Here is a 26,549-nt window from a genome sequence, read left to right on the forward strand (position 1 = left end):
CACACGTTCAAAGAATTCAACGCAGTCAGAATATTCCTTGCGGGCCCATCCCGCTGATGGAATATTCCACTGCTTATTACTCTGTACTGTTATTTGTTACAGTGTAATTTAAGTTGCAAAATATATATTGTGACGCCATACCATTATTAAAAAAAAAAATTAGGGGACACAGTCAATGTTTAGTAACATTCGTACAAATTAGGTACCCCTCTCAAATCTGTGCCCCCTTCAAATAAGCACACGGTGCTTTAACGCATTCGAAAGAATAAACTGCCCACTCCGTTTGTGAGGAAACATGCAACATGCCGTAGTTATCTTCCTTTGTGTAAACAATGTGGCATCTGTCACTCTCAGATGCGTCGGCTTCAAGTTTGTCCTTGTTCATTAACTTCAAATTCAACATGGCAGCACACTCTGAAATTATGTTTGGCACCAGTAAAAATCGCAGTCGACTAAGGTTGCCAGCTGTCCTCCATTCTAACAGCACATGTCATGCATTGTTTACCGCATCATTTTGTTTGTACATTCTACCTTTGTTTCCAGTAGAGGTGTACACTTGGGAGTATGGTTCACAATACGGCCTGAAAAGCGACTGGGTGGCGAGTTGTGGCGCTTCGACTGTCCAATGTTTTAGTTTGGGATTTCGGAGGGAAAAACCATCAACCATCATTCCACCCCGAGCAGGTGATGGAAGCACGGCTCGAGGAGGGTTTGGTTCTGGGGGTTGGTGCGCAGCAGCAGAAGCCTCAGATGGTTTCCCTCCCCAGCTGTTGTTGAAGTTGCATTCCCCCTTCCACAACTCAGCAAGCCTTCACAAACTATTTACTATTTAAATCTTTGTATGCACATTTGTTGTCTAATGGGGCTGTGTTTTGAAAAGACTAACGGCCCCGATTTAGTCACAGACTTTGGGCTTTCAACATTGGCATCAGTTGGCATCCTTTTTTTCTGACGAAAGCACCGCAACAGAGTTAACGCTGAAGAGCCCTTGTGTCATTTATATTCATCATTTGACCAAGGTGGCGCTTTAAATGATCCTCCAAGCATTTCTGTCTGTCAAAGCTCACTTCACCTGTGGCCAAGCATCCCACGGGGTCAATCATTTTTGCTGACCCCACAATCGTCTCTCCTCTCTGTGTTCTCAGACTGCTTAGGAAGGAACAATGAAACATTCCAACATTTTCCACATTATAATGCAAATGAAGTGGTTGGCGGTTTACCAATAAACTGTGATAGGTTTTCCAACATTAAGCATCAAGATTGTAAAATAATGGTCATTCTAAATGTTTAGATAGCTTTTCAAACATTAAGTATCAAGATTGTAAAATAATGGTCATTCTAAATGTTTGTAATGATTACCCTCTACATTATATAATAAGAAGGCCAGTTGCCATAGCTTTTGAATGGTCCCTTTAAAGAATTCTCTACTGACCCTTTCAACTCTTTGACCAACCATGCTGATCAACAACAACAATAAAAATCCCCAAAAGTCACCAAGTGTAAACTGAACCTCACATACTGTATAGCGGTTCAGTATTTTGATCGGTACAACTAGCCATTAAGTACCGTATTTTCTGCACTATAAGGCACAGCTAAAAGCATTCAATTTTCTCAAAAGCCGACAGTGCACCTTATAATCCGACGCGCCGTGTATATGGTGTTGCAGTCACTTCATATTCCCCGGTGAGTTGTTTCCCTGTTAATGTTCCTATGCCATCTAGTGGTGATTATTAGCCAAGGAATAAAACCTGTATTCTTATGGACTTCGTTTCGTGCTTCATGCTACATCCTGATGACGCTACATATGGATCAATATTCAGATTTCTTGCACGTAGTATTTTAAATGATCTGTAAAGTGCTTTGTTACAGCTGCAGCAGTTGTGAAGGCTCAATATAAATTAAGCTGGATTGTATTATATTCCTTTAGCGTCGCTCCATCTACTGGATGCATAACACAACCACTATTAAACACACAGTTAAAAGTTAGTTAGTTAAAAAAATAGTCCTTTCATTGATACTCCCGAGCACCTTATAGTGTGGAAAATATGGTAATCAAATAAGATTCCCATCTTTGTCTACATTAAACATTTGATATTGAAGGAATCATTTATCTACCAGGCCATCATCTGCATGAAAAGCTCATATGGCAATCTGATTTAGGTGTGTGGGGGGTGGGGGGGGGGGGGGGGGGGATATCAATATTGTGATGTATTGTTATTTGGATACACCAGCATTGCGTGTCCTACTGGTGGAGCTCTAAAGCCACCTCATGATTTGATTCAATTACAATTCAGAAAGGTAGGATTCAATTATTGATTAGTGCATCATTATCATCATTAATGCATCAAAAATGCCGCCAGTTAGACTGCACCCTATGTTTTTGAGCTCTAAATAATATAAACGTGATGGTTGGACTGAAGAAGTGAAAAAATAATTTCAATTAAAAAGCTTGGACGTATTTGCGTGTTAACCATTACAGAAACATTATTTTGGTTATTACCAATGCTGTTGATATCGGACTGCTATGACATAACCTTATATTGGATGGTGGTCTCGTATCTCTTTTAGGCACTTTGTATTCATTGGGACTTTGCTTTCAGTGTGGTGTGTGTGTGTGTGTGTGTGTGAGTGTGTGTGTGTGTGTGTGTGTGTGTGTGTGTGTGTGTGTGTGTGTGTGTGTGTGTGTGTGTGTGTGTGTGTGTGTGTGCATTTAGAATGGAATTTTCAAAAACAGTAGCAATCAATGTTATATTTTGGAAACGGACATATATGAGTACACACAGAATGGCTTGTGCCATATCTGTTTGCACACAGTACGTTTAAATGAGATGACATGCGAAAACTGCCGATGCAGGCAAATGAAATCGAAGAACGACTGAATCTTATGGAGCCAGAATGCACAACTCATAAAAAGAGAATTAAAATTCAACAGAGTTGTGTGAACAGTTTTTGTGTGGCCAATGGCTGCTTGACAAAAAAAAGCACCCTTGCAGTTCAGCCCTCATCGGGCATCCTTAACCCACGCAGGAAGTGAGGCGGACGAAGCATTTCGGACCTGCTAAGTCAACATGTCTCTGTTGTGTGCCTTTGCGTGGGTATTGTTCACTTGTCAGTTGAGCATTAGCTCATTGTGGCTGTCTGCACTCAGTACATGCTGATGTCGGCAAAGTGCTTCTGCTCCCTCCAACGTCTATGTTAGTTTGTCGTGCAAATGGGCCATTTTTAGGTCAAAAACTACTTTGCTCAACAACACACGTTGCAATCCCGATTAGCCTGTTATCTGCGTTGTTTTGGCAGATCTCTGATACCGGACTGAAATTCCTTGGTGAATTCACAGTGACATGCTGATTGTAAGCTTTCAGAAAGGCTTAACGTTTTGAAGAAAGTGTGTGTTAGTAAGTACATGAGATTTTTGAAGGAAGAAGCACCAGAATGTTTATCCAGGGATTTAACTCCATTCTATGACCTACGGTTCATGCCATACAAATATCAGTGAAATGTTGGAGTGATGCAACGTTACCCATAATCCAATGCTGCGGTCATACAAATTTATTTTCATCACGCTGGAAAGAGGCCTGCGTGGAAATTGCATTCCTAATTAGGATTAAGAAAGGGGTCGGGCGGCCCGGACTAGAATGTGAAGCATTTGTAATGAGCGCGAGTGATGCCATCTGTGCAGTGCGGTGAGAAGCTAATTCTGGCACCGAGTGTGGTGTGATTGAGCACAAATTTTTCGTGATAGCAGCCCCTGAATCAAGCGTGGCATTTGCATTGACAGAGAGTTAGACAAGTGCAAAAAAAAAAAAAAACGGTTGCTGTGACTTGAATGAGCCACCCCCCCCAACCCCACCCATGGCTATAAGATCTTTAAACTGATGCCACGGAGCTCTCCACGGAGCTCTCCAATTCATGCGGACATCCAACATGTGTGGCATGTCAGATTGTTCGCATAACTGAATTGCTGCGCCAAGGGAGGCCCGCTCACATGGTTGGTTGGCCATGTGCCCGAAACTGTTTTGACGAGGCTTTCACTGTCTTCCTTCAAGTGTCAGACCTGGGCTCAAAATGAGCAGACAATTATTTCATCATTAGATTATTCACAACCCCTGTGAAAGGCTTAAAAAAATGTGCTTCCTATGGATCCCAATTAGCAGGCTGCGAGGGCTCACTCTGGTGCTGATAGTCTATATATAGAGCTGACCTGCTCTCATAAGAGTTCTTTAGTTATCCTTATCAGCAATAAATCAGGGTTCCCACGGGTCCTTAAAGTTCATAAAAATCCATTTTAAAAAAGTTGTAAAATTATGTTCTTAATTGTTCTTACTTTTCAGGGAAAGCTTCTAAAATCAATAAAAATCCTGAAAAATGTTTTACTCAAAAATAAATTGAAGTTTTAGATTTTCTAAATTTAAATTTTAGTGTACTTATTTGAGAATTAATTCAAGTTTTTTTCATTTTCCTACCGGTAATACAGGTAAGGAAATGAAAATTTGACATGTATGTCAAATAAAGGGTTAGCTGATTGCCCCTAAAAATAAAGATATGCCCTTCCTGTGGCAGCAATGATTTGAACACGAGCTCAGTGATATGTGGCTTTCTGTTCAGCCCACATATTGCTGAGCGGGCATTAAATCCACCGTGAATCCCCTGCTGAATGGAGAAAAAAAATCCTTAAAAAATGGCTAAATTAGCCCTCAAAAGTCCTTCAAAAGTCCATAAATAAAAAGCAAATGGAAGAGTGGGCACCCTGAAACTGGCCTTGCATAGACTGGACTGACAGAGAAAAAATTATGCAATCAATTATGGCTTTATTTCACCTTTCGCGTAAAAAAACTGACAGTGTACTCATACATGAGTAGAATAAGTTAAATATAACACACGTCTTTTTCTCAACATGCCTTTGAAACCGTCATAGTTCAAACAGTCCCGATATCCAGCAACCATTGTTCTGCCTCATTATTAATTCACTCCTGTAGTCCAAAACTGTGTCACAAAACAAAGGTCCACATTGGCACTCTCGGCTGCTGGGACCATGTGAAGCGGCAGTGTGACAACGCCACTATTCTTACACAGTGTACAGGATCTGATAAGCTATTTAGGACGATGCTTCACATGACTTGACGGATGAGTCATTTTGGCATTCAAGATCATTCTGTGAAAAGTGATTATTCCAAAATACTTGACTTCATAAAACACATTTTGCAAAAGTGTTTCGCTTCAGACAGTGGAGGCTTTGTCTCTAAAGAGTGCAAAAACTAGATCTGATGTTTTTGATGTGTAAAGCATATTTTTAAACCTTTCATGCATCGTGTGACCTGATAACATGATAAACTGTCCTCTGTAGTTACCGCTGTCCCTGAAAGGCTGAAAGGAAAAGTCAACCAAAGATGTCAAAATTGATGTTAAAGAATCCCTGTTATATTTTAAATGTGTGTATCTTCTTGACATGACACTGTTTATGTCAATCTAGTGTTCACCCTATTTCTACACTTTTTAAAACACCAAATCTACTTGTCATTACGTGTTTGAAATCGCAAGAATGTAACATCGATCAACTCTTCCGGATTACTTTTTTATTTTTATTTATGTATTTTATTTATTTATTTATTTTACCAAGACATTCGATACATGGGTCAGATAAACTTATCGAGCCAGTTAATAGCGGACGTGCTGATCGCATCGCCCTTTCCACATCAATCATCGGCATTCGCAACGTGTGGTCGTAGCATCGCTGCGCAAAGGGTTATTGACTGCATGCAATCATAGTGACAATTTCAGGAACATAGACACAACAACAGTTGATATGATATCAATGCGCACAGTTTGTCAAAGACTAGTACTGTGATAGGAAAACCTCTCTGATGGACCAAATTAAGTACAGAAAAGCCATTAAATGTCTGTCTGGGAGCCTTGCTGACGGCGAGTCAACCTTCTGGACTGCAAGTCAGTTTAAATAAATCTATTCAGGGAGTACAAATACCACGGCCTATGTCAGTCTTTGTGTACAACTTGTTCTTTGTGCATGCTTAGTTACTCCACATTGGTTGTTGAATGGAGAAAATAATAATAATACATAGCAGAGATTCAGCCACGCGTTTGTTATGCACAGCAATGGCGTGACATCATCCTTTGCAGACGTCTCCGTGAAACGCGGGCATCGAAAAGCCTCGCCTAATTTCCCCAAAATATTTCTACCTCCTCCTGCATTGTTCCTCTATTGACATGAGATGATAAAACGATGAGCGCCAACACGCTGAATCATATTTACTTCCAAAAACACTGCTGCGTGATGTCTTTTCTGAGACTGTCTCACGCAAATACTGAGTTACAATGATGACAAGGAGATAGAATGAGAAAACTACTACGACTATCACTACTCACTGGTGCCAACTCAGTGACTTTGTTTATGTGTTTTTGATTTTCAGACCCCCGCCCCAAAGCGAGCATTTTTCAAAACGACTGGCAACAAATTGAGCTGTGGTATTATTGAAGACTGAGACTCAATTACACGTTGTCAGTCAGTGCAATGGATCCCCATAACCATCCCCACACAACGCACATTCGAGTATGTACCGGTTAGCTAATCTCTGCTAACTCTAACTCTCTTTACCTTTGTCGGTTTTGACGTACCGTATTTTCCATACTAAAAGGCGCACTGGATTATGAGGCGCACCTTCAATGAATGGCCTATTTTGTAAATTTTTTAATATATTGGACGCATTATAAGACACAATCTACATTGCATCCACTAGATGGAGCTACGCTCAAGGAAATGCCAACAGAACACTACACTACACCCTGATTTATATAGCGACAATTAGATGTCAGTAAAACTTATTTAATAAAGCAGCGACACAGTTCACTTAACCAACAGCAAGTTATAACATTGACTCGTTAACGTTGAACTCTCTTGCCGCTGCTCTATTCCGTGTTCAACTGCGAAACCGATTGCCTTAAGTTTGAACTCTGCATTGTAAGCATGTCTCTAGCAAGGAGCCATTTTGGAGTTGACATATTACCGTAATGACCATACACAAGGCGCATCGAATTTTAAGGCCGCCCTGTGAGCTTTTAAGAAAATTGAAGGCTTTTAGGTGCGCCTTTTAGTGCGGAAAATATGGTACTTGTACTTCTGTATAGTGTCTGATAATGGCAGACATCCAGTCTGATAATGGCAGATATCTAATCAGCCTAGCTTCCAAGTTATGGTTGAAGAAATTCAATTTGTGGGTGGTTATGATGGAAATGCCCATACAATTTACACAATCCCGAAATGCTCGCTCGCAGACACATTGTCAGAATCAGTCTTTTAAATCGACATTTACTAGGTATTTAACCCTTTTGGGGACAGCAGTTACTACAGTGGACAGCTTATGTTATCAGGTTACAGGGGGCATCAAAGGGTTCATTTCAAATTGGATGGGTGGCATGCATTCCAGAGAGCCAACTATTGGCATACAAATGATTAAGGGGGCACACCGTTCATTTTCTGAAGAGAAAGGCACCTTGTGAAAGGTGGAGTAGTAGTAGAAGCTGTCTCCCCTTAATCCATGCCTGTAATTTGTAATTGTTGGAAGTCAAAGCGGGAGCAGGACACACACAGACATGAACACTGACGCAAAGTGCCGGGTTCCTAGGCATTCAGTGACACCAGTGCCTCTCCCCAACTCCCCTCATTTGCTTTGGCGGAGTATTTGACCCTGCCACGATCAGAGGGCTCACCAGCAGTCAGGCCTAGCCTAAATCGGCTCCCAAATTAGGGCCTCCAGTAACATATGTAAATGTAGCATAAATGAATACACAAAGAGGCCTGGTGGCAGACAACTGCACCTTGTGAGTCGACACCTGGATGACATGAAAAAATTTGAATACCTGCTGGATCCCTCTGTTATACAACTGAACTTGTCTAGTTCAGTTGTGAGTCACTTGTGAGTCAGTTAACATGAGTATTTATTTAGACCAGTGGTTCTTAACCTTGTTAGAGGTACCGAACCCAACCAGTTCATATGCACATTCACCGAACCCTTCATTATTGAAAAATAAAAATATGATTTTTTTAAACAAATTCAAGACAACCACATTTATTAAAAACGGAGGAAAATATAAATAATTATATAATAATAATGTATTTCTTTCATCAGGAAAAAAAGTAATTTCTACCTTTCACCATTCGTTAAACATTTGAACATTGATAAATATCTTGAAAATACTAATGTCCTTGAAAAACCCGAACAAAAAGAGCTTTTTGTGAAGGGATGCATTTCAAGCAGAACTTTCACTTTGATGCATTTTTTTTTGCATTTGTGATACCTCAAATATCTAAACTATGCTTTCCTACTAAACAACAACATAAACAACACAAAAACGTCACTTTGATGGCAAAATAACAGTTTATTGCAAGATAAACACTGCACTGATGCATGACCTTCTCAGTAAGTTTTCATGAACATTGAACTTTGTGTGTGTTTGTGTGACCGCATGTGTGTGTGTGCGTGTTCAACTATAACAATGGGACTTTGTCATCTTTTTTTGATTTGAAAAAGCTCTGTTGTAGAGATCGCTGCCAGTATTAATCCATGTTCCCAACACACACTGCTTCCGCAAATCACCTCACGATGTAGGATCGCCGTACCAAACCCCACAACCACTCACACTGTGTGTGATCAAGATCTGATCAAAGCCACTCCTGCTATCTTTGCAAACATATTTTTACGTTTTGGCAATAAATGAGTTCATAAGTAACAGAATCTAAATAAATTGGATATTATTAGCGTGGTAACAATGAGCTAAAGTGTTGAATTAATAATGGATTTAAATGTTAATCTGTTGATTACTAGAATAGTGATGAGTGTAAATGGGATATACCATATTTTCACGACCGTTCGGCGCACCGTGTTGTTGGGCGCAGTCTCAGTAAGGGGTGTTATTTCTGTATTTGACACATACACAAAATGCACTGTATTATTGGGCCCAGCCAGGCATGGTAAAACATACGCCATCTTAAACATACGGCATGCCTGCACGCACGCTAAAAACACGTTTTTAAAAAGGCAATGGAAGCAAAACTGAGTTCGGTTGTACTTTATTTCGCCATTTTACAATGTACTCACGCGACTGGTACCTGCTAGGGGCGTGCCTTTAGCGTCCTCTTACACGCCCACCCTTCACTCATTGGCGACTGGTACCTGCGAGGGGCATGCCTTTAGCATCCTCTTACACGCCCACCCTTCACTCATTGGCGGACTTCCGCATGCCTGTCGTCACTCACTCCGCCTTTTCTTTATATAAACAGCGTGTCGGCCAGAGCATACACTAGACGCTCCGCATTATAAGGCGTCCTGTCCATTTTGGAGAAAATTTAAGACTTTTAATGGCGCCTTATAGTCGTGAAAATACGGTAAATTAGTGTGAAAATTTAAAAAAATTAACATTGATTTTGTAGGAATAATTGTAAATGCATTGGAGTGTAGACAACATGATTTGGATTGTGTGCTCTGTTAGCAAATTAAGTTGACATTGAATTGTTATTATTATTATTTATTTATAGTGTGGTGCGTGAATGACTAAAATGTATTGTAAATGATCATAACGAATTTGGAAGAGACCAGTGGAAGACGAGCTCCTGAGCTGAGTCGGGAACTAATGCGGTTCTGAAGAAACTAAATGAAAACTGTGCCGGTCTATGAAAATACCAAAAGAAGGTACACCACCCATATGCAATTTTATACGTCACCTTCGGCTGGACTTGGCTGGCCACAAAAATAGAGCCCTTTCTTTTTAGTTTTTTTACAGTGTGGTCCTAGTACTTCAAAGTACAGTTTATACAGTATGCCATAAGACATTCTATTCGAGCCGATCATTCTCAGGGTTGGTTCAATCGTCTGTGGTCACACGTTCTATCATCTAAGAAGGTGTGAGCTTGTTGAAGACATACTTACGATGGGAAGGGGAGCACAGCTGCGACAAACCAACCTCGGGGCAATCTTTACTGGGGTCATCCACTTTGCAAACTCAGCCCTGAAACCTTCCCCTCGCCGTTGTCGTGTCACAAGGTTACTACTTATTTAAATGGCAGAAGAGAGTTGTCTCACTCACTTTCTCCCACAGATGCTCGAACAGGTGGGATCCTGTCGTATCACAAGAGGGTCGAAATCAATGGGCGTCCGTCCGTGTATGGGTTTTACATTCTGGCAAAAATCTAAAAAACAAAAAATAAAACAGCCATGTTGCAATATTTTCAACATTGATACACAGTATATTCCTTCTTGACAAATTATTGACAAGGAAAATAATGAAAACATAGTTGCAAGATTTTGATTTTTTTTTTTCACTATACCCAAAAGTTGAGCATAAACTAATTTGATTTGGATGTGTTTTTTCTGTATTTATTAGGGTCAAGGTCACCTTATTGCACAGCCACTTTATGCAGCATATATGCAGTTGCATATATGCGTATATGTTATATTTTATATTGCATTCTGTACTGCGTACAGTTCATTTTAAAATTTATTTTTGTGTATTCAAATACTTTCTATATGTATTCTATGTATTCTACTTTCTTCCCTTCAAAATTTTGCTGCTGTCATTTTCCAATTTTTCCATTGTGAGACAAATAAAGTTTTTCTTATCTTAAGAATAAAACATTACCACTTGCACTTAACTGTTGAGGTGCTGACAGCGATGTCTTTTTTTCTTTGTTATGCTGCCTCCAAACAGTTTTGTTCTACCCTCATTCCTGCTTTGGTCATACATTTGCTCGAGGCCTGCATTCACCTTTCGTGCTCTATAAACTGAGCGGTCATGAATGTAGTGCCAAAAAGTAGCTTGGTTTTTAGAAGAAATGCGTTGCATGTACTTTCATCAGAATTCCTTAAATGGATGAATTGATTGAATTAGGGCTGAAAATAGTCCTTGAGTAATCCGGGTACCTTGGTACAAACAATTGCAAACGTTTGGCATTTTTTTCTGCCACGGGTACTCTCTTATTTACGTGTCCACTGTCACAAAGAAGTCGTCAAGCTAGCAACAATTGCTCAAGCTAAGATTTTGAATTCCTCGAGTGCCTGGAATTCAAAATCTCCTTGATTGTGTGAACAGGGTCCCGATCCACAATTCTAGAAGGAAGTGGAGGGGTAGGCGGAGGCGCAAGTGAATTGAACTCAAATAGCTTGACCAAGGAAATGTGAAAAACAGGATGAATCTTCAGGGTAGGCGGCAGGTGGATCTTGATAGACACAGGGTTGACGATGGCCTCCATCTCGAATGGCCCAATGAATCTGGGTCCCAGTTTACGTGAGTTCCCAGCCAAATTTAAGTTCCTAGTAGAGAGCCATACCTTCTGTCCAAGTCTGTAAGTGGGAGCAGGCCAGCGACGGCGACCAGCAGTCTGCTTATTGCAAGTGGCGGGATGCGACAGGGCTACTCTTGGTTTCCTCCAGGCATACTGGGTACGCTTAAAATGATCCTGAATTGACGGAATGTCAAATTGGCCTTCCTGTGATGGAAACAGAGGTTGATAGCCATAAGCTGCCATGAATGGTGAGCGACCTGTAGCCAAGACCAGTGTGCTGTGGGCATATTCCACCCAAGATGATCGGCCCATGATTCAGGTCGGTGGAGGCAGACACAGTGAAGGGCAGTTCCCAGGTCGTAATTAGCTTTTATTTGTTTGTTTTGTTTATTGTTCATTGAATATATAAACATATACAGTAATACATTGACAGAAACTCAAGATAAGTAAAATTGTAAAAAAAAAGGAAAACAAATCAGTCATCATACAGCACAATTATATGTTAAAAGGAGTAGGAAGAAGTAAAATACGTATCTAGTCCTACCCTTGTTATGTATTAATATATAAATAGATAATTTTTATATCAATCAGAAAAGGAAAAAGTCTGCATATAAACAAATCCTTTTACCCTTGTATGTGCAATATTTATTTAATTTTACAACTTTTGGTTTGTATAGGGAATATATGCATACACACTCTAGCACAGTTATATGTCGATTTTCTCTTGTATTCATAATGGATATTGCATTACATTACTACATTTAATACATTTGTCAACTTAATTCTGACTTATTACTATATTCAATAAATGTATCACATTTATCAACTAAATTCTGATTCATGTAGTTTATTTGTGCTATTCTCTTGAATTTGTTTTGGAACTCAGCAAGCGAGTCAATCATTTTCAGGTCAATTTCTAAATTATTTCACAGATTTACACCTATGACAGATACACTCCTTTGCTTGATGTTTGTTCTTGGTTTGGTTTTTTTGTTGAGGTTGGTACCCCTTAAATCATAGCAACTTCTTCGAATTCCGAAAAGCTTCTATATGTTTTGGCAGAGCAGGTTATTGTATGCTTTGTACATTAATTGGGCTATTTACAAATTCATAGTGTTTAATTTGATAAACAGTGGATTTGTGGGTTCCGTATATTTTGACGTCATAATATTTCTGCTTTTTTGTAGTTTTAAACAGGGAGTGTGTTTGTTTTACAGGCTTTTCCCCATATTTCCACACAGTACGTCATATAGTAGTAACAATGAAGAGTACAATGTGGACAAAGATCTCTTATTCAGCACATCCTTGGTTTTGTAGAGGATCATTTTGGATATTTTTCTTTTAATGTTTTATATATGTGGCTTCCAACATAGTTTTGAATATATTACTAAGCCAAGAAACTTATTTTCATACACTCTTTCTATTTCGATTGGAATTACCATAATTTGAACATGGTTTGATTGGTCTCGTGCCAAAAACAATTAACTTAGATTTTTCCAAGTTTATTGACAGTTTATTCCTGTCCAATCCGTTTTTCAATTAGTTTAATTCATTTTCCACAGTTATCAGGAGCTGTTTAGCTCTTTAACTTTGCCCGTGCATGATAACCTGATGGCAAACTTAATTAATAGTGATCTCAATCTGTCTGGTGTGTGAACTAAATGCATCCCCAAAATGACAATGTCTCATTTGGCTCATTTTTTTTATCATTTCATACACAACAGCACAAATGTCAATGTGGTTGTTCATCTTGTCTTTGTATTTTATATTGAATATGGAATTTTATATCTAATATGAAACTCTCAAATCTGGTGATTTATTTTAAAGGGAAAAAAATATTGCCTCTTAAACTGGGTCAACATCCTCTGCCCTGGCCGGGGCAGACCACTATTTTGGTGAAAAACACATGCTGTGATCGTGCAAACTTCCCCTTATTGGTACTTATTAAGGTTGTCTTATTCCTCTTTGTATTCTTTGCTGATGAAGAAATCTACTTACAGGGTATACCTTTTTCTTGACAATCAAGCCATGTTGTTTGTGGTTCACCAAAATAATATAAGTGGTGCTTCAAAACGTTTCCCGATAAGAACGCCAGAGTTCGTATTTTTTTGTTGTAGCAAGGAGCGATGTGTGAGTGTCAGTTGCTGACTAATTGGTATGCAATCGTCCAGTTCTGGATAGGTCAACCATGTCACATGCCCTGCATTATAGTGTTTGTTTGCCACTGCAGTGAAACTCTCCTACAACGAAACCTACATGGTCGAAAATACCCCCTAGTGTGAAAAAATCTTCATGCATTAACACCATTCCCATTCTCCTGCCCCACATACAACGAAAAAAAACCCTGTTGCGTTATACGAAATCTTTTTCTTTGCTCTTGCCTCACGAAGAGATTCACTACAACAAAGTCTAATCCAACAGCAACCTCTACTGCTTCGTTCAGAAACGGCAACAGCAACCACCACACTGGTTTACATAGTGAAGGATTTTTATTTCGTTCACAGCTCTGAGTTTCCTGAACGCAACATACTCATGGCTGCTCTGCCATTGGTTTACCGAGCATCATCCTGGCCTCCGATTGGCCAAGAGGGACCTCACTATCTATGTGTGTAGATACTGTAGCTAGATCCGTGGAAGATAGAGTGGAATGCATCCGATTAGCTGCTCAGAGTAAATTGCTTGTGGCTCGACGGACAGTCAAATAAACGAACGTTTCCTGGAATGCTTTACTTGTTATCATGCTAAAAACCTTACGCTAACTGGAGCACTAATTAGAGAGAAGGTGAGTTCCATCGCGCTCACTATGGCCATCGAGGACTACGAAGCGTCCCGTGGCTGGCTTTAAAAGTTCATTGCATGACATCAGCTGAGCAATGCTGTCTTGTGTGGCGATCAAGGGGAGGTCGAGTTAGAGACAGTAAGATAGTGGAAAGAAAAGCCACTGGGTCCAGGAAGTATTTGTTATTGTTCGATTCAGATGCAGCATGAACGTTGTATTGCTAAAATGGCGACAAAACGGGCCTTTGGATGTCAAGCAGGTAAGACAATAAGCGCTCTGACGCTGGAATAGAGGGTAAAAGTGATCAAAATGAAAGACGGAGGAAGCAAAATAAAATACATTATCCAAGAAATTGATGTAAGTGAAAGTGAGTGCTGATCGTAAATTTAGCTAATTCTTTCCCCTTTTTTTCTTTCTACACTGACTATATGAAGTGTCAAATAAGTGGGTGCTCATACTTATGCACTATTGGAATAAAAATAAAGAGTACACATACGTTTGTGTGTGTGTGTACACATTCGTTTGTCTGTGTGTATGTGTGTGTGTGTGTGTGTGTGTGTGTGTGTGTGTGTGTGTGTGTGTGTTACGTCTGAGATCAAATTTGCTACAGTGAAAAAACCCTTGGTGTGAAAAATTTCTTGCTGCAAACATGGTTTCGTTGTAGAAGAGTTTCACTGTACTGTATTTTGCTTACTTGTGAATCTGTTCATCTCAGGAGACGATGGTGTAGCGCAATTATGTACAATTACATTTTCTAGAGTGGCTGTACAACTGTCAGAGATATTCTCGGACAAAGTTAAAGAAATGACTCAGCACACAGGAAAATTGTCTTCAATATCGGCGGGAGCGGATCTCTGAGAGCGAACGACGGTTTAGTTGCTCCGCGATCACACACTCGAGCTCCCTTCCCGCCAATTCAGACTTTACTGTAACATACAAGGAAAACACTGCCCCCGATATTTGCATACCGCACCCCCCGGTCTGGCCCCTCGGTAGTGATTGGTTACCTGTTTTCAAACATTGAGCCAACAGTACGTTGGCGCCTTTTCTGTCTGGTCTACATCAAATTAACATGTTGCAGACTTTGCGGATGGCCAATGTCGCCTGGGTACGACGGGTGTTCTCAACTCGTCTTTTGTTGTTCAACCGCTGTTCCCGAATTATTCATTTTCCTTTTGTGATCGAGTTTCGTCCTCTCCCCCGTGATCGCCCACCTGCATTGACGTGCTAATTGTGGACTTCAACAGCCCTCCGGCCAGGTGGCCGGCGCCTTTGTGCACAGGCATTTGGGGGTGCTGGATACACACCCAAACGTTTAGATGTGCCCAGATTAAATGAAACTTTAAACATGATACAATTTTGCTCATAGATTCCTCTAACAACAACCCAACTCTCGAGTGGTAGTCTCTGAAGCAGCTGCTGCACGCGAAAGAGGATTGCGATAATGCAGAGGTGCCCTTGCCTTCCTCTTTGCTCTTTTTTCTGCCTGCCGTTTGCTCCTGGTATCCTCTGCCCTCTTGACTCCATTGGTGACTGTGGCCCTCCAGAGCGGACGAATGTTTGCTGAGGCTTCCCACGAGTTTGGGTCGATTCCAGCCAGTTTCATGTCACGCTTGCAGACATCTTTGAAGCGGAGCTGTGGCCTTCCAGTGGGGCGAGCCCCCTCCCGCAATTCCCCATACAGCAGATGTTTTGGGATGCGGCCAGCAGCTATGCGACGGACGTGGCCGAGCCACCTCAAGCGCCTCACACTGAGAAGAGCGAACATGCTTGGGGTGCCGGCACGTTGGAGAACTTTGACGTGAGTTACCCTGTCCTGCCATCTGATGTTCAGGAGTCGTCTGAGGCAGTGTAGGTGGAAGCTGTTTAGTCGTTTCTCCTGCCCGGCATATGTGGTCCAGGACTCGCTGCCGTAAAGGAGAGTGCTGAGGACACAGGCCTGGTACACTTTGAGCTTGGTGTTCACAGTCAACTGACTGTTCTTCCATACACGCTTGTTCAGCTTGGCCATGGTGGCTGCTGCCTTTCTGACCCTTGCGCTGATCTCAGTATCCAGAGAGAGGGAGCTGGAGATGGTCGAACCGAGGTAGGTGAAGGAGTCTACCACCTCAAGGTGCGTACCATCGATGGAGATGTGTGGTGGAGTGGGAGTGTCTTGTGCTAGCATGTTTGTCTTCTTCAGACTAATAGTCAAGCCAAACTCCTTGCAGGCATGAGACAGGCGGTCCACTAGCTCCTGCAGACCAGCTTCTGTGTTGCAGAAGGGCCGGCTTGCCATTCTTCAGGACTTCTGGGGGGATACCGTCTTTCCCAGAAGCCTTCCCACAGGAGAGGCAGTCAATGGCTTTGCTAAGTTCTTCCATGGTAGGGAGAGTGTCTAACTCCTCCATGACTGTTCGTCATCACGTTCTGAGTTGCATACAGCTCCAGGTAGTGTTCTACCCAACGTTCGAACTGTTTGCATTGGTCTGTAATGATTTCCCCTGTCTTGGTCTTCAGTGGTGCGGTCTTGGTAGCAGTGGGGCCAGTTGCTGTCTTGATACTGTCGTACATGCCTCTTGCGTTTCCTGTGTCGGCAGCTGTCTGAATCCTATTACTCAAGTTCAGCCAATAGTCATTTGCACAGCGGCGGGCTGTTTGCGTTTTGCAGCTTTGAGGGTGTCACAAGTGCTGGGGCAGGGGTTCTGTTTGTAGGCCAGTAGGGCATTCCTCTTGGCTTCTATGACCGTATGCATCTCGTCCCAGTGGGCTTCGAACCAGTCTGCATTTCGACGTTCCTTCTTCCCAAATGCTGTGATAGCTGAGGTGTGGATAACATCACAGAGGTGGCACCGCTTATTCTCAATGTCGGTATCATTTGGGGCTGAAGTTGCCATCTTCTCATTGAGGACTTCCTGGAACTGCTGGGATCTCTTTGGGTCACTGGCGCTACAGGTGTTGATGCATGGTGGGCTCTCTGTTTTGGCATGGTGTATCTTCTTCACTGTCAACCTCACTCTGCTGCCAATGAGGGAGTGGTCTGTGTCACAGTCTGCGCTGTGGAAACTACGTGGGTGAAGGATGCTTTTCAGGTCTGCACGTCTGGTGATGACTAAGTCAAGCTGGTGCCAGTGTTTGGACCGAGGATGTCTCCATGAGACTTTGTGGCAATCCTTACCTTCAAAGTAGGTGTTGGTCACGCACAGGCCGCGATGGCAAGACAGTTCAAGCAGCTTCTTTCCGTTCTCGTTCATCCTGCCTCTGCCATTTTGGCCGAGACAGGAGGGCCAGGTGACGCAGTCGGCTCCCACCCTAGCATTGAAGTCTCCAAGGAGCTATAATCCTTCAATACTGGGTGTCTTGCGTATTGTGTCATCTAGTGCCTCGTAGAACTGGTCATTGGCCTCTGAAGTGGAGCAGAGTGTCGGTGCGTAGATGCTGAGGAGATTGACGAAGCCTGCTGCCGTTGACAATCTCAAGGCAAGTATTCTCTCCAATCCGCCAGTTGGTGGTTGGATAGCTGCAACCAGTGAGTTCTTAACAGCGAAGCCTACAACGTGTTGTCTAGGGCTGTCCTGTGGCAAGCCCTGCCAGTAGAAGGTGTAGTTTGCCTCCCTGATGGAACCGCTGTCAGCCAGGCAGGTCTCCTGCAGGCAGGCGATATCGATGTTAAGTCTTGCCAGTTTCTTATCGATAACTGCAGTCTTGCGTCCATCGTCGATCAGTTGGGGGTCTTGGGTGAGTCCAGGGCACATGGTCCGGACGTTCCAGCTTGCAAGTCTAACAGCTGGAGTCTTCTTGCTTTTCTTTTTTGCCTGGTGTGGGGCTTTACAGCTTGCTTGTCAAGATGTTCAATCTCAAAGCTCTACGCACCCAGTAGAGCAGGCGAGCTGTGGCAGGACAGCACCTTACTGGCTGGGGGCTGCCCCGCTGTCCAGTGAGACTCGATGATCTCTCCCACCGTCAGAAGTGACCCCAGGCGCTCATTTCCTTCGCCAGTCGGAGAGAGCTTTTAACCGGTAACTGCCGCTTCCCGTGTTGTGTCGATATCTTGCAACATCGCTGGAGTGTCCTCCCCAGTGCGCTACATGCCTGGGCGGGTGATGTGGAGAACCTGAGTTGCCCAGACAACAACCACCCCCCCACGGCATTGCTGGTCAGATCCAACGGAAAGGACGAGCCGATACAGTTGGCACCAGCGCAGCTGCAGGAGTTGCCAGAAGGTGACGTAGAACACTTAGGGGCTCCACTCCTGATTTGCGTCGGGCTTACTCCGTAGCCTTTACCTTTACTGAGGATGCCCACAAGGCAGTGGGACCATTTACCCATGGTTGGGGGTGCTAGATGGGCGCACCCTTTAATAGATTTTGTTTTTAGTTCTACAGGGTGTCTAGCCACCCTCCTCACAAGTCCTCTTGCGAGGACAGGTGAGGGAGCCGGTTTAGTCGCCGACGACCCGACCCTGGGGCAGGTGGTACTGGGTTACAGGGTACCAGTAGCAGGCTGAAGCCTGACCTGACAGCTTTAATATTTGTTTCAAACCCTGACTCCTAAAAATCCCCAATATTATCTCCACTTAGCTTAGACCCCAAAGGCCACAGTACCGAATGCACAAATATTAGGCAAGATGTCAAAACCTGACAGTCTTGTCCCACAATTTGATTTTAAGCCGTTATATTTAAACATTCGGGTGGCTGTTTTGTTTGTTTTCTCACAGTAGAATTAGGATCTTTTAAGATGTCTTGAAGGTCAGCTGTCAGGGAATAATTCAGCTACTGAGTTCATGTGTTGGAGAGAGAGTACTGCGATAAAGGTTTGTCAAGATGAGGAGCAGTTTCCTGTACTCGTGCTTCTTGGTGGCCAAATCAAAACATGCAGACCGTGCTTCCCTTCTCAGGTGCAGGTCCTCTGTCTGTAGCAGCATGGACTTCTGCTTCTCGGCCTGTAGGGCGAGAGCGAGGGCCATGTTGTTGGCCTTCAATGAGACCTTGAAGAAGGAGGTGTTGCGCATTTTATTTTTTATCCTGGATGCTGAAGCAAATGCCTTCTTGGAAGCCTTGGTAGGCATCATTGTTTTTAATTGCATCATAAGTAGAGAAAAATAATGTCGTTTTACTCTGAGAAATGCAGTCACAACTTCGCTGTACTTCCGCTTAGCGTCTTGACTCGTGAATACCTGTCAAGAAATATTGTGAAATGGATTCACACAGACTAGGCTCATAAATGTGCCCTTGGCCTGTGGTTTGCATCCCTGTTTGCCTGTTTAAAACTGTGTTTAAATTGGGAGCGCAGCACTGCATAAATCAGGTATGCAGGACACGTGGTTGTGCGTGTACGCACGGTACATGCATCTGTCTCGAGACGTGTTGCTGAATGCACATGCTCCCTTTACCTCCGCTGCGGATCTCGTCGGGGCTTCCACCTCGATGGCTCCAGGGGCATCACCTCCTTTTGGTCGTCTTCCTGCCAGCCACGCAGAGACAACGGCAGAGGCGGCGGCCGATCCGCGGACCACGGCGTGTTGGCCGGCCTGGCTGGGTCGGCTGGTGCTCCTTGTGGCGGCGATGTTGCCGGCGTCAACTATTTGGAGTCGCTATATTCAGTTTAAATTCATCTCTCCTTTTATCATTTATAATTTTATCTGTGGTTTTATTGTTCTTGTTTTGATTGTAAAGTGTCCTTGAGTGTTTTGAAAGGCGCTTATAAATGAAATGTATTATTATTATTATTACCTCTCATGTGAAAAAGGTGGTAAAACCTCTGCTGGCCTCTAATAAGTTCAAACAAGGTCAGACATTTTTAGACACACGCAGTATGTCATGTTGTCGTTTTTATAAACTGTTGCAAAATATATCACTTGGAGGACACAGCCATGGAGATACGAGTGCTTATTCTGACGGGGTGATCCGGGAACAGCAGCAGTGTTCAGTTGGAATGAAAACTGATTTTTGACTAGTGGAGAAAATTAATCTTCTGTGTCCATTTATTGAACTGACTGGACTCAGATGGATGAATAATATCGTGGATTAAAACATAAAATCCCAAACTGCTCCATATTTGGTCATAACAAGAGCTCATTTCATTGGAGCGTTTCAGGCGCGTGTCGAAAACAACAACTGGTTGATATCAGTGGAAGCGCGTGCGTATACTTTGATGTCGGTGCTTTGAAAGGGCGTGGGAATAGACTCTGCATGCATGAGGCGGAGATGCTTCACAGGGAATATCACTGGGTTGCTTAATTGAACCTTTCTATTTATGATACCCACCTCACCTCTCTGGATTCAACACCTAATTCCACAGCGAACAAGTGCATCTTTCCCAAGGGGAACAACAGGACAAGGAGGGATTTATTACACAGCGCAAGAATGAAGAAAACCCCGGCTCATTGTATTACTCAGTGATATAAACCTGAAGGAGGGGGAGTTTAGAACAGAATTAGACAAGAAGATTACAGAGAAAACCCTGTGCCCATGATGGCGTCAGCAAGAAGGATTAAAAAAATAACTTTGATTATACATTTGTTGGCTGCCAGAGCTCTCGCCGCAGAGAAAAGAAAGTGATCCCAAATATAGGTCCCTGAAGACCCCATTGTTACCAAGCCGATAATGTATGTCGATTACCTGCAAAACAAATACCTATTCACACAATGTTTAACTCTAGTCAGGCCAAAAAGTAATATTAAAACCCCCAGGAGATGAAAATATGGCGTTTGTATTCCATTTGCAGTGTAACATTCTAATGCAGTTTTGGGGAGATGTGTCTGTGGAATTTTTGTCCATTGACCCAGAAGAGTATTTTTGAGTTGAAACATTGATGTTGGATTCGAGCGCCTGACTCACAAGCACATTTGCAGATCATCCAAAAGGTGTTTGATGAGGTTAGGATGCGAATTGTGTGCTGGCTCGACAAATTCCTTCACACCGACCATATCCACCAATGCATTAGGTGGTGCATTGTCGTAGGAACTGTTTTATGTGTTTTAATCACAGTAGCCAGCGTCTGAATTCAGTTCTATCCCACCATCTCATTTTTTTTAATCATTTCATATCAACAGGGGAGCGATGTGGGAGGAGGTAGAAATATTTTGAGAAATTTCATCGAGACATATTCTACAGATGACGTCACATCATCCGTCTATCCATTTTCTAATCTGGTTATCCTCACGAGGGTCGCGAGCGTGCTGCCTTCAGCGGGTAGGGTTGCCAGCCAATCTCAGAGCACACATAGTCGAACAACCATTCCCGCTCACAATCACACCTAGGGACAATTTAGAGTGTTCCATTAGCCTGCCATGCATGTTTTTGGAATGTGGGAGGAAACTGGAGTACCCAGAGAAAACCCACGCAGGCACAAGGAGAACATGCAAACTCCACACAGGATGGCAAGACAGCCGTAATCAAACCCTGCACTCTGCACTGTAAGACGGAAGGGCTAACCAGTCGACCACCACTTCACATAATTGCTGCACATAATGATGAATGAACCGTCTGCAAGACTGAATTGCTACGTCTATTGCGGTCGGAACTGTCTTATTTGTTTTAAACACAGTAGCCAGCGTTTGAATTTCGTTCTACCCCACCATTTAATTGGATATTGATCGAATACTTTTAACGTCTTTATGAATTTGTGTATGCTGAGATTGCCGACAAGAAAAGGAGACTAAAACAAGTGGAATTGGTCCTAAGAGCAGAACCAGCAAATGCTTTATGTCACGATCTTGTCATTTTAATGGCATCATTGTCGCTGGATAGCTTCTGTCTGCTTGTCACTGCCACCAACTGGATTGGGCGTGTCATGTGTAGTGCTGTTACTTCTGTTGCTTTTCCTCTCAGAGTCATGGGTTGATTTGAAGTTTGGCAGGAATTTGTTGATTTGAAGTTTGGCAGGAATTTGTTATCTTTAGTCACCCGAAACAAGATAACTTTGTTGCGAATGCATGTCCAGATCTAAAAGGCCTTTCCCAAACCGCTTCTTCAATGTTTCGATTGATCTAATGACTTTGGTAAGGCAGCAGTTCAGTAGAATGTAGGCAGAGGACTGTGTGGGGGCCCTAATGACCTATCTTTGGCACTGTTAGTATGGAAAAAGAGGGTGTTCCATTTCCTTCCAAGGAGACAAGACAAGATGAGTCTGATGTGATCAGCAAAGCACGTGTCATCCACTCATGGTAAAATGGTAAACAAAACGGTCATAACTTTTTGAGGCTTCATCAAGTTTCTTGGAAGTCATCGAAACAAAGCCGAGTCAGCAATTCACCTCGGTTTCGGAAGAAACGACTATCAATATTGGGTTGAACAGGCTTAGTTTATAAATCGGAACCGACTCCTCTACTGTGCACTGATGATTGAATTGAATATTACTTTAAATTGGAACGGCATCTTAAATGTCATCTCTGTCAAGGAAAGGAGATGCACTTAGAGTGACATGTTCTTTAAATTAGCTCAGCCAACTCTAGTTCGAGTTTCGTGGCTGAAAGTTCAGTCCAGATTGGATACAGTAGTCTGAAACTTCTGCTTCAAAGTCTTAGAAACGATACAGACATCTGAATCTGCAGCATGAACATCTCAGACCTTAAGGTTAAGAGTTTATCGACTAGAGTAAATCAGGACTAAATGTAATGAGGACTGCAAATAATTAAAGCAGTAGCCCAGTGTGTGCTAATTTTACCTGAAAATAACCCCTTTGAAATCATTGGGAATGGTCCATGGCTTGTAATGAAGAGAGTAGTGTCTCCATTTTCTGAAGTGATTTTTTTTTTAATTTCCCATGGCACACTTGATGTTCTCTCACAGCATGTTCTCATTACAACATGCATGATTTTCTACCATGGCAGAAGACTGTGACCTAGTGGCTGCCATTTTAGTTGTTTCTGTATTCTAACAAGGGAGCCCGCAAAAGGCACATTGGAATCTTGGTCAAGTTTTGTATTTGTGTAGCAGTTTGTAGCTGTACTTGAAATCTCAGTATGGGTAAAAAAAATTACCTTATTAAAAGGCATAGTGTCAGTTACGGTTGCTATTTCTGTATTTAACACGTACACAAGACGCATTGTGTTATTGGACGCAGGCATGGTAAATAAAAATATGGTAGCATGCATGCTAGCGTATGCTTTTAAAAAGGCAGCGGGAGCCAAACTTGAGTTCAGTTGTACTTTCTTGAAGTATTTAATAATGTACTCAGGTTATCGCTTAAAGTCACATCCCAATACATATATTTGTGATCGTTTGCTCAATTTAAAAGTGCAGTGACCTTATCCTTTTATGCCGGGCTTTCATGTGTTTTCCTGGACAGCTGTTTACATGGCAGAGCTCTCAAGCTTTTTATCTCCGCGTCAAGCTCACTTAGGCACCTAATCTGTATTAATACCCGCCGAATTAGTGATGAGGACAGGAGATAGACTGCCCACACTCTTTCGGTCCAAAGAGGAAACAAAAATTCTACATTTAATAGAAATTTTTTGTTTTGAAATCATCACGTGGAATAACTTCATCTTTGGTTTCTATTTCAGCAACATATTCTGATATTTTGGACTCATACGCATGCCTGGCCTAGTTAGATGTAGTATAAAGTTACACAGTACATGTAGTACATTTGATACTCAATCTCAGAATAATGTGCAGTCAGTCATGCGTCACATGCACACACAGGCTTTTGTCAGATGGCTAAAAAGGCATATTTTTGCAAACATAGAAATTAAGGCATATTTTCCAACTAAAACATCAGATCCCGGTATATTTCGCGTGAAGAAAGACAAACTCCATCGTCTTGAGTTTTTAACTGTAGCGCTCGGCAAGGGAAGGCAGCTTTCATACACAAAACAACTCAATGTGCTTCACACAAGGAAGTGACGCCGACAATTTTTTGCCAACAGTTAATGACATTCAGAAGCAATGCAGATAAAAGTAGCTTACAAAATGTATCGGTACTTAAAAAGAGCATATATTGACAATGTTTAAACACATTTGTAGAAAACTTTCAAAAGATGTTAAAGTAAACCAAAGAAACACAAGTTGGTTTCTAAAATAATGAATGAAAAAAAAATAATGTAAAGATGCCCTTGATAGCATAAGAAAATGGATGTGGGTGTGTGTGTGGGTGTGTATTTTTAGGTTACTCTAAAATATTTTCAAATAGAAGTGGGACCTACTTTTGCAATGTTGCTACCTTCTGTACTAAACAAGCTGTCGTCTTGTCAAGATTTCCAAAGAGACAGTGGGCTCATCAGCTTAGATTGTCTGCTTTCACAGGCAACCCCCAGACACTTGGCCATATCTATGTCCAAAGGTCGAGGTCAGGTTGTCCTAACCCAGGGGTGTCAAACTAATTTTTGACATGGGACACATTTGAGTTACCATCTTCCTTGCAGGGCTGTTATGTTTGAAACCATATAAAGAAGTCAAGAATAAATGTTCATTCACCTATTGTTACTGTAATGAGGAGTTTGGTAACAAGAAAATGCTTACAGTATCACTCTTATTTATTACAAAGGAGAATTTGAAATTTTGTTAGCGATTTTAGCAAGCATCATGAAATTTGCCATCCTTGATTTGCTTTTGCCGGCCACATAAAATGATGTGGCGGGCCAGATCTGGCAGCCGGGCCTTGAGTTTGACACTAGTGTTCTAACCTAATCTTTTTTAATTGAGACCACATACATGGACGGCGTCATTGCTGCTTGTGCTACGTACGTTACGTACCTTAACACAGTTGTTGTGAAGTTGATGTTGGGATCGGAGAGTTCAGACTATCATCCTTGAAAGCGTGATCACGAGCTTTGAGTGTCCTTGATTGCAATTATTGTGGAAGCCAATTGGCATGAATTTGCATGCAGACGAATGGCTGTCAGAAAGATTCAGTTGGCGCTCCCTACTGAGGACGGAATTTTTTTTTTTAACCATCAGGCGCACAGGCAATAGCATCAGGCCCACAGAGACGGAGGGAGAAAGAGAAAAGGGCTCGGCAGCCAGTTGAACTACTGGCATGGTGAGCTTGCCCTGAAAGAGCACATGCCTCCGTGCACAATTATCCACTGTATGGAAACAACTCCCCCCTCCCTCAACACACACAGACAATAGTTTGACAAACACATCTATAAATGGAAGATGGAAAAAAACAAAAGTAGGCCAAAGAGCAGCAGAATGTAAGATCATGTCACTGATGTGGGATTGACATTTATCTCCTCCAACTGAGTTGATGGCATTTGTGACGAGCATATGCTCAAGTATCCCCAAGGATAGTCTTAAAATGAACCCAGCACATCGGCGCATGTCAGCTGGTATTGTGCAAATTAGCGTGAGATCACGACTATCACGAAGATTAATGCAGCGGAAGATCTTGTTTTGCATTGACTCGTCTCTTTGGTTTGCAGGCTACTTCAGCGTGTTGGCAGTTGTACTGAGGACAGACAACAACTCACCGTGGACAGATGAGTTTGACAGTAAGCGCCGTGACAAAAACTGGATTGTTGTATTCACTGCTCGTCGGGACAATCACGTCTTTTCGTCTCCTCCGTAGGAATTGAATTATCATGTTTGATCGACTCGATTTCCACAAACAATCCGAGAATTGAGTGGAAAAAGATTAAAGCGGAGGGGCCAAGCTATGTGTACTTCAACCAGAAAGTTTCAGGTAAATGAATCAAAACGAGAATACCGTGTCTCACGATTTCATCACTGACAAATGACATTGGTCTTTATGTTGTACTTTGTGCAGGTGACTTGGAGAACCGAGCGGCGATCAGAGAACCGGCCACATTAGTGATCACCAACGCAACTCGTTTGGACACGGCAAAATATCGCTGTGAGGTCACGGCTGCTGATGACCTGAAGTCCTTTGATGAGATTGTGATTGACCTTGTTGTTCGAGGTACGGTAACTCTAAATCAGTAGATCACAACCTTTTTTGACTTGCGTACCACCAAACTTTTTTTTTTGTCATACCGTGACTGCCTCACCCATACGATGATGAGTCTTCGAAAGCAGAGCGTAGCACAACTGAATGATGACACTGGTCAACAAATTTGACTTCACTTTTCATCAGATATGCAAGTCAGCTTTCACAGATTATTTTTTTGCGCTAATTATAATATATTTAGTTCTATTTAGGAATTAACGGTTTGCTCCAGCAACAGATGGATCGTCTTTCTGATCGTCATAGCTTTAAATTAGCACACAAGGTAAAATCGTATTGTGCAAACTTTTACATATGATTTATTTTCAAACTGTCTTTCGTCTTGTACTTTAGTACTGCAACTGTTTGTATTGTCTCTTTTATGATGTCTTACCTATTTGTTTTTTATTTCTGTCCTTGTGGTCGTAAAGTTTTATGTGTCTCACTGTGCTATTTTCGAAACCTGCCTTGTGACTGAAAACTAGCATTTATGCTAAGTCCGGTGCATATACACTTTTTATTCTTGTGTTGATTAATGTGGACTGTCCCAATGAAATTAATAAATGAACAAAGAAGTTTTAAAAAAAAAGAATCGATAAAATATCTCAAATG

The 26,549-nt window shown here is 42.1% G+C and overlaps 1 protein-coding gene across 1 annotated transcript in view; it reads left to right on the forward strand.

The window, feature by feature from the left end:
• Nucleotides 1–26,549, forward strand: part of LOC147193470 (junctional adhesion molecule 3B-like) — a 49,768-nt gene that overhangs the window by 14,380 nt on the left and 8,839 nt on the right. Inside the window, exons 2-4 of the mRNA XM_086130962.1 lie at nt 25,417–25,485; nt 25,563–25,676; nt 25,761–25,913. Coding sequence (XP_085987088.1) covers nt 25,417–25,485; nt 25,563–25,676; nt 25,761–25,913 — 336 coding nt within the window. The remainder of the gene's footprint in view (nt 1–25,416; nt 25,486–25,562; nt 25,677–25,760; nt 25,914–26,549) is intronic.

Source organism: Hippocampus guttulatus, chromosome 15, assembly GCF_054856545.1.
Source record: "Hippocampus guttulatus isolate MCC_2025c chromosome 15, RoL_Hgut_1.0, whole genome shotgun sequence".
Taxonomy (NCBI): Eukaryota; Metazoa; Chordata; class Actinopteri; order Syngnathiformes; family Syngnathidae; genus Hippocampus; species Hippocampus guttulatus.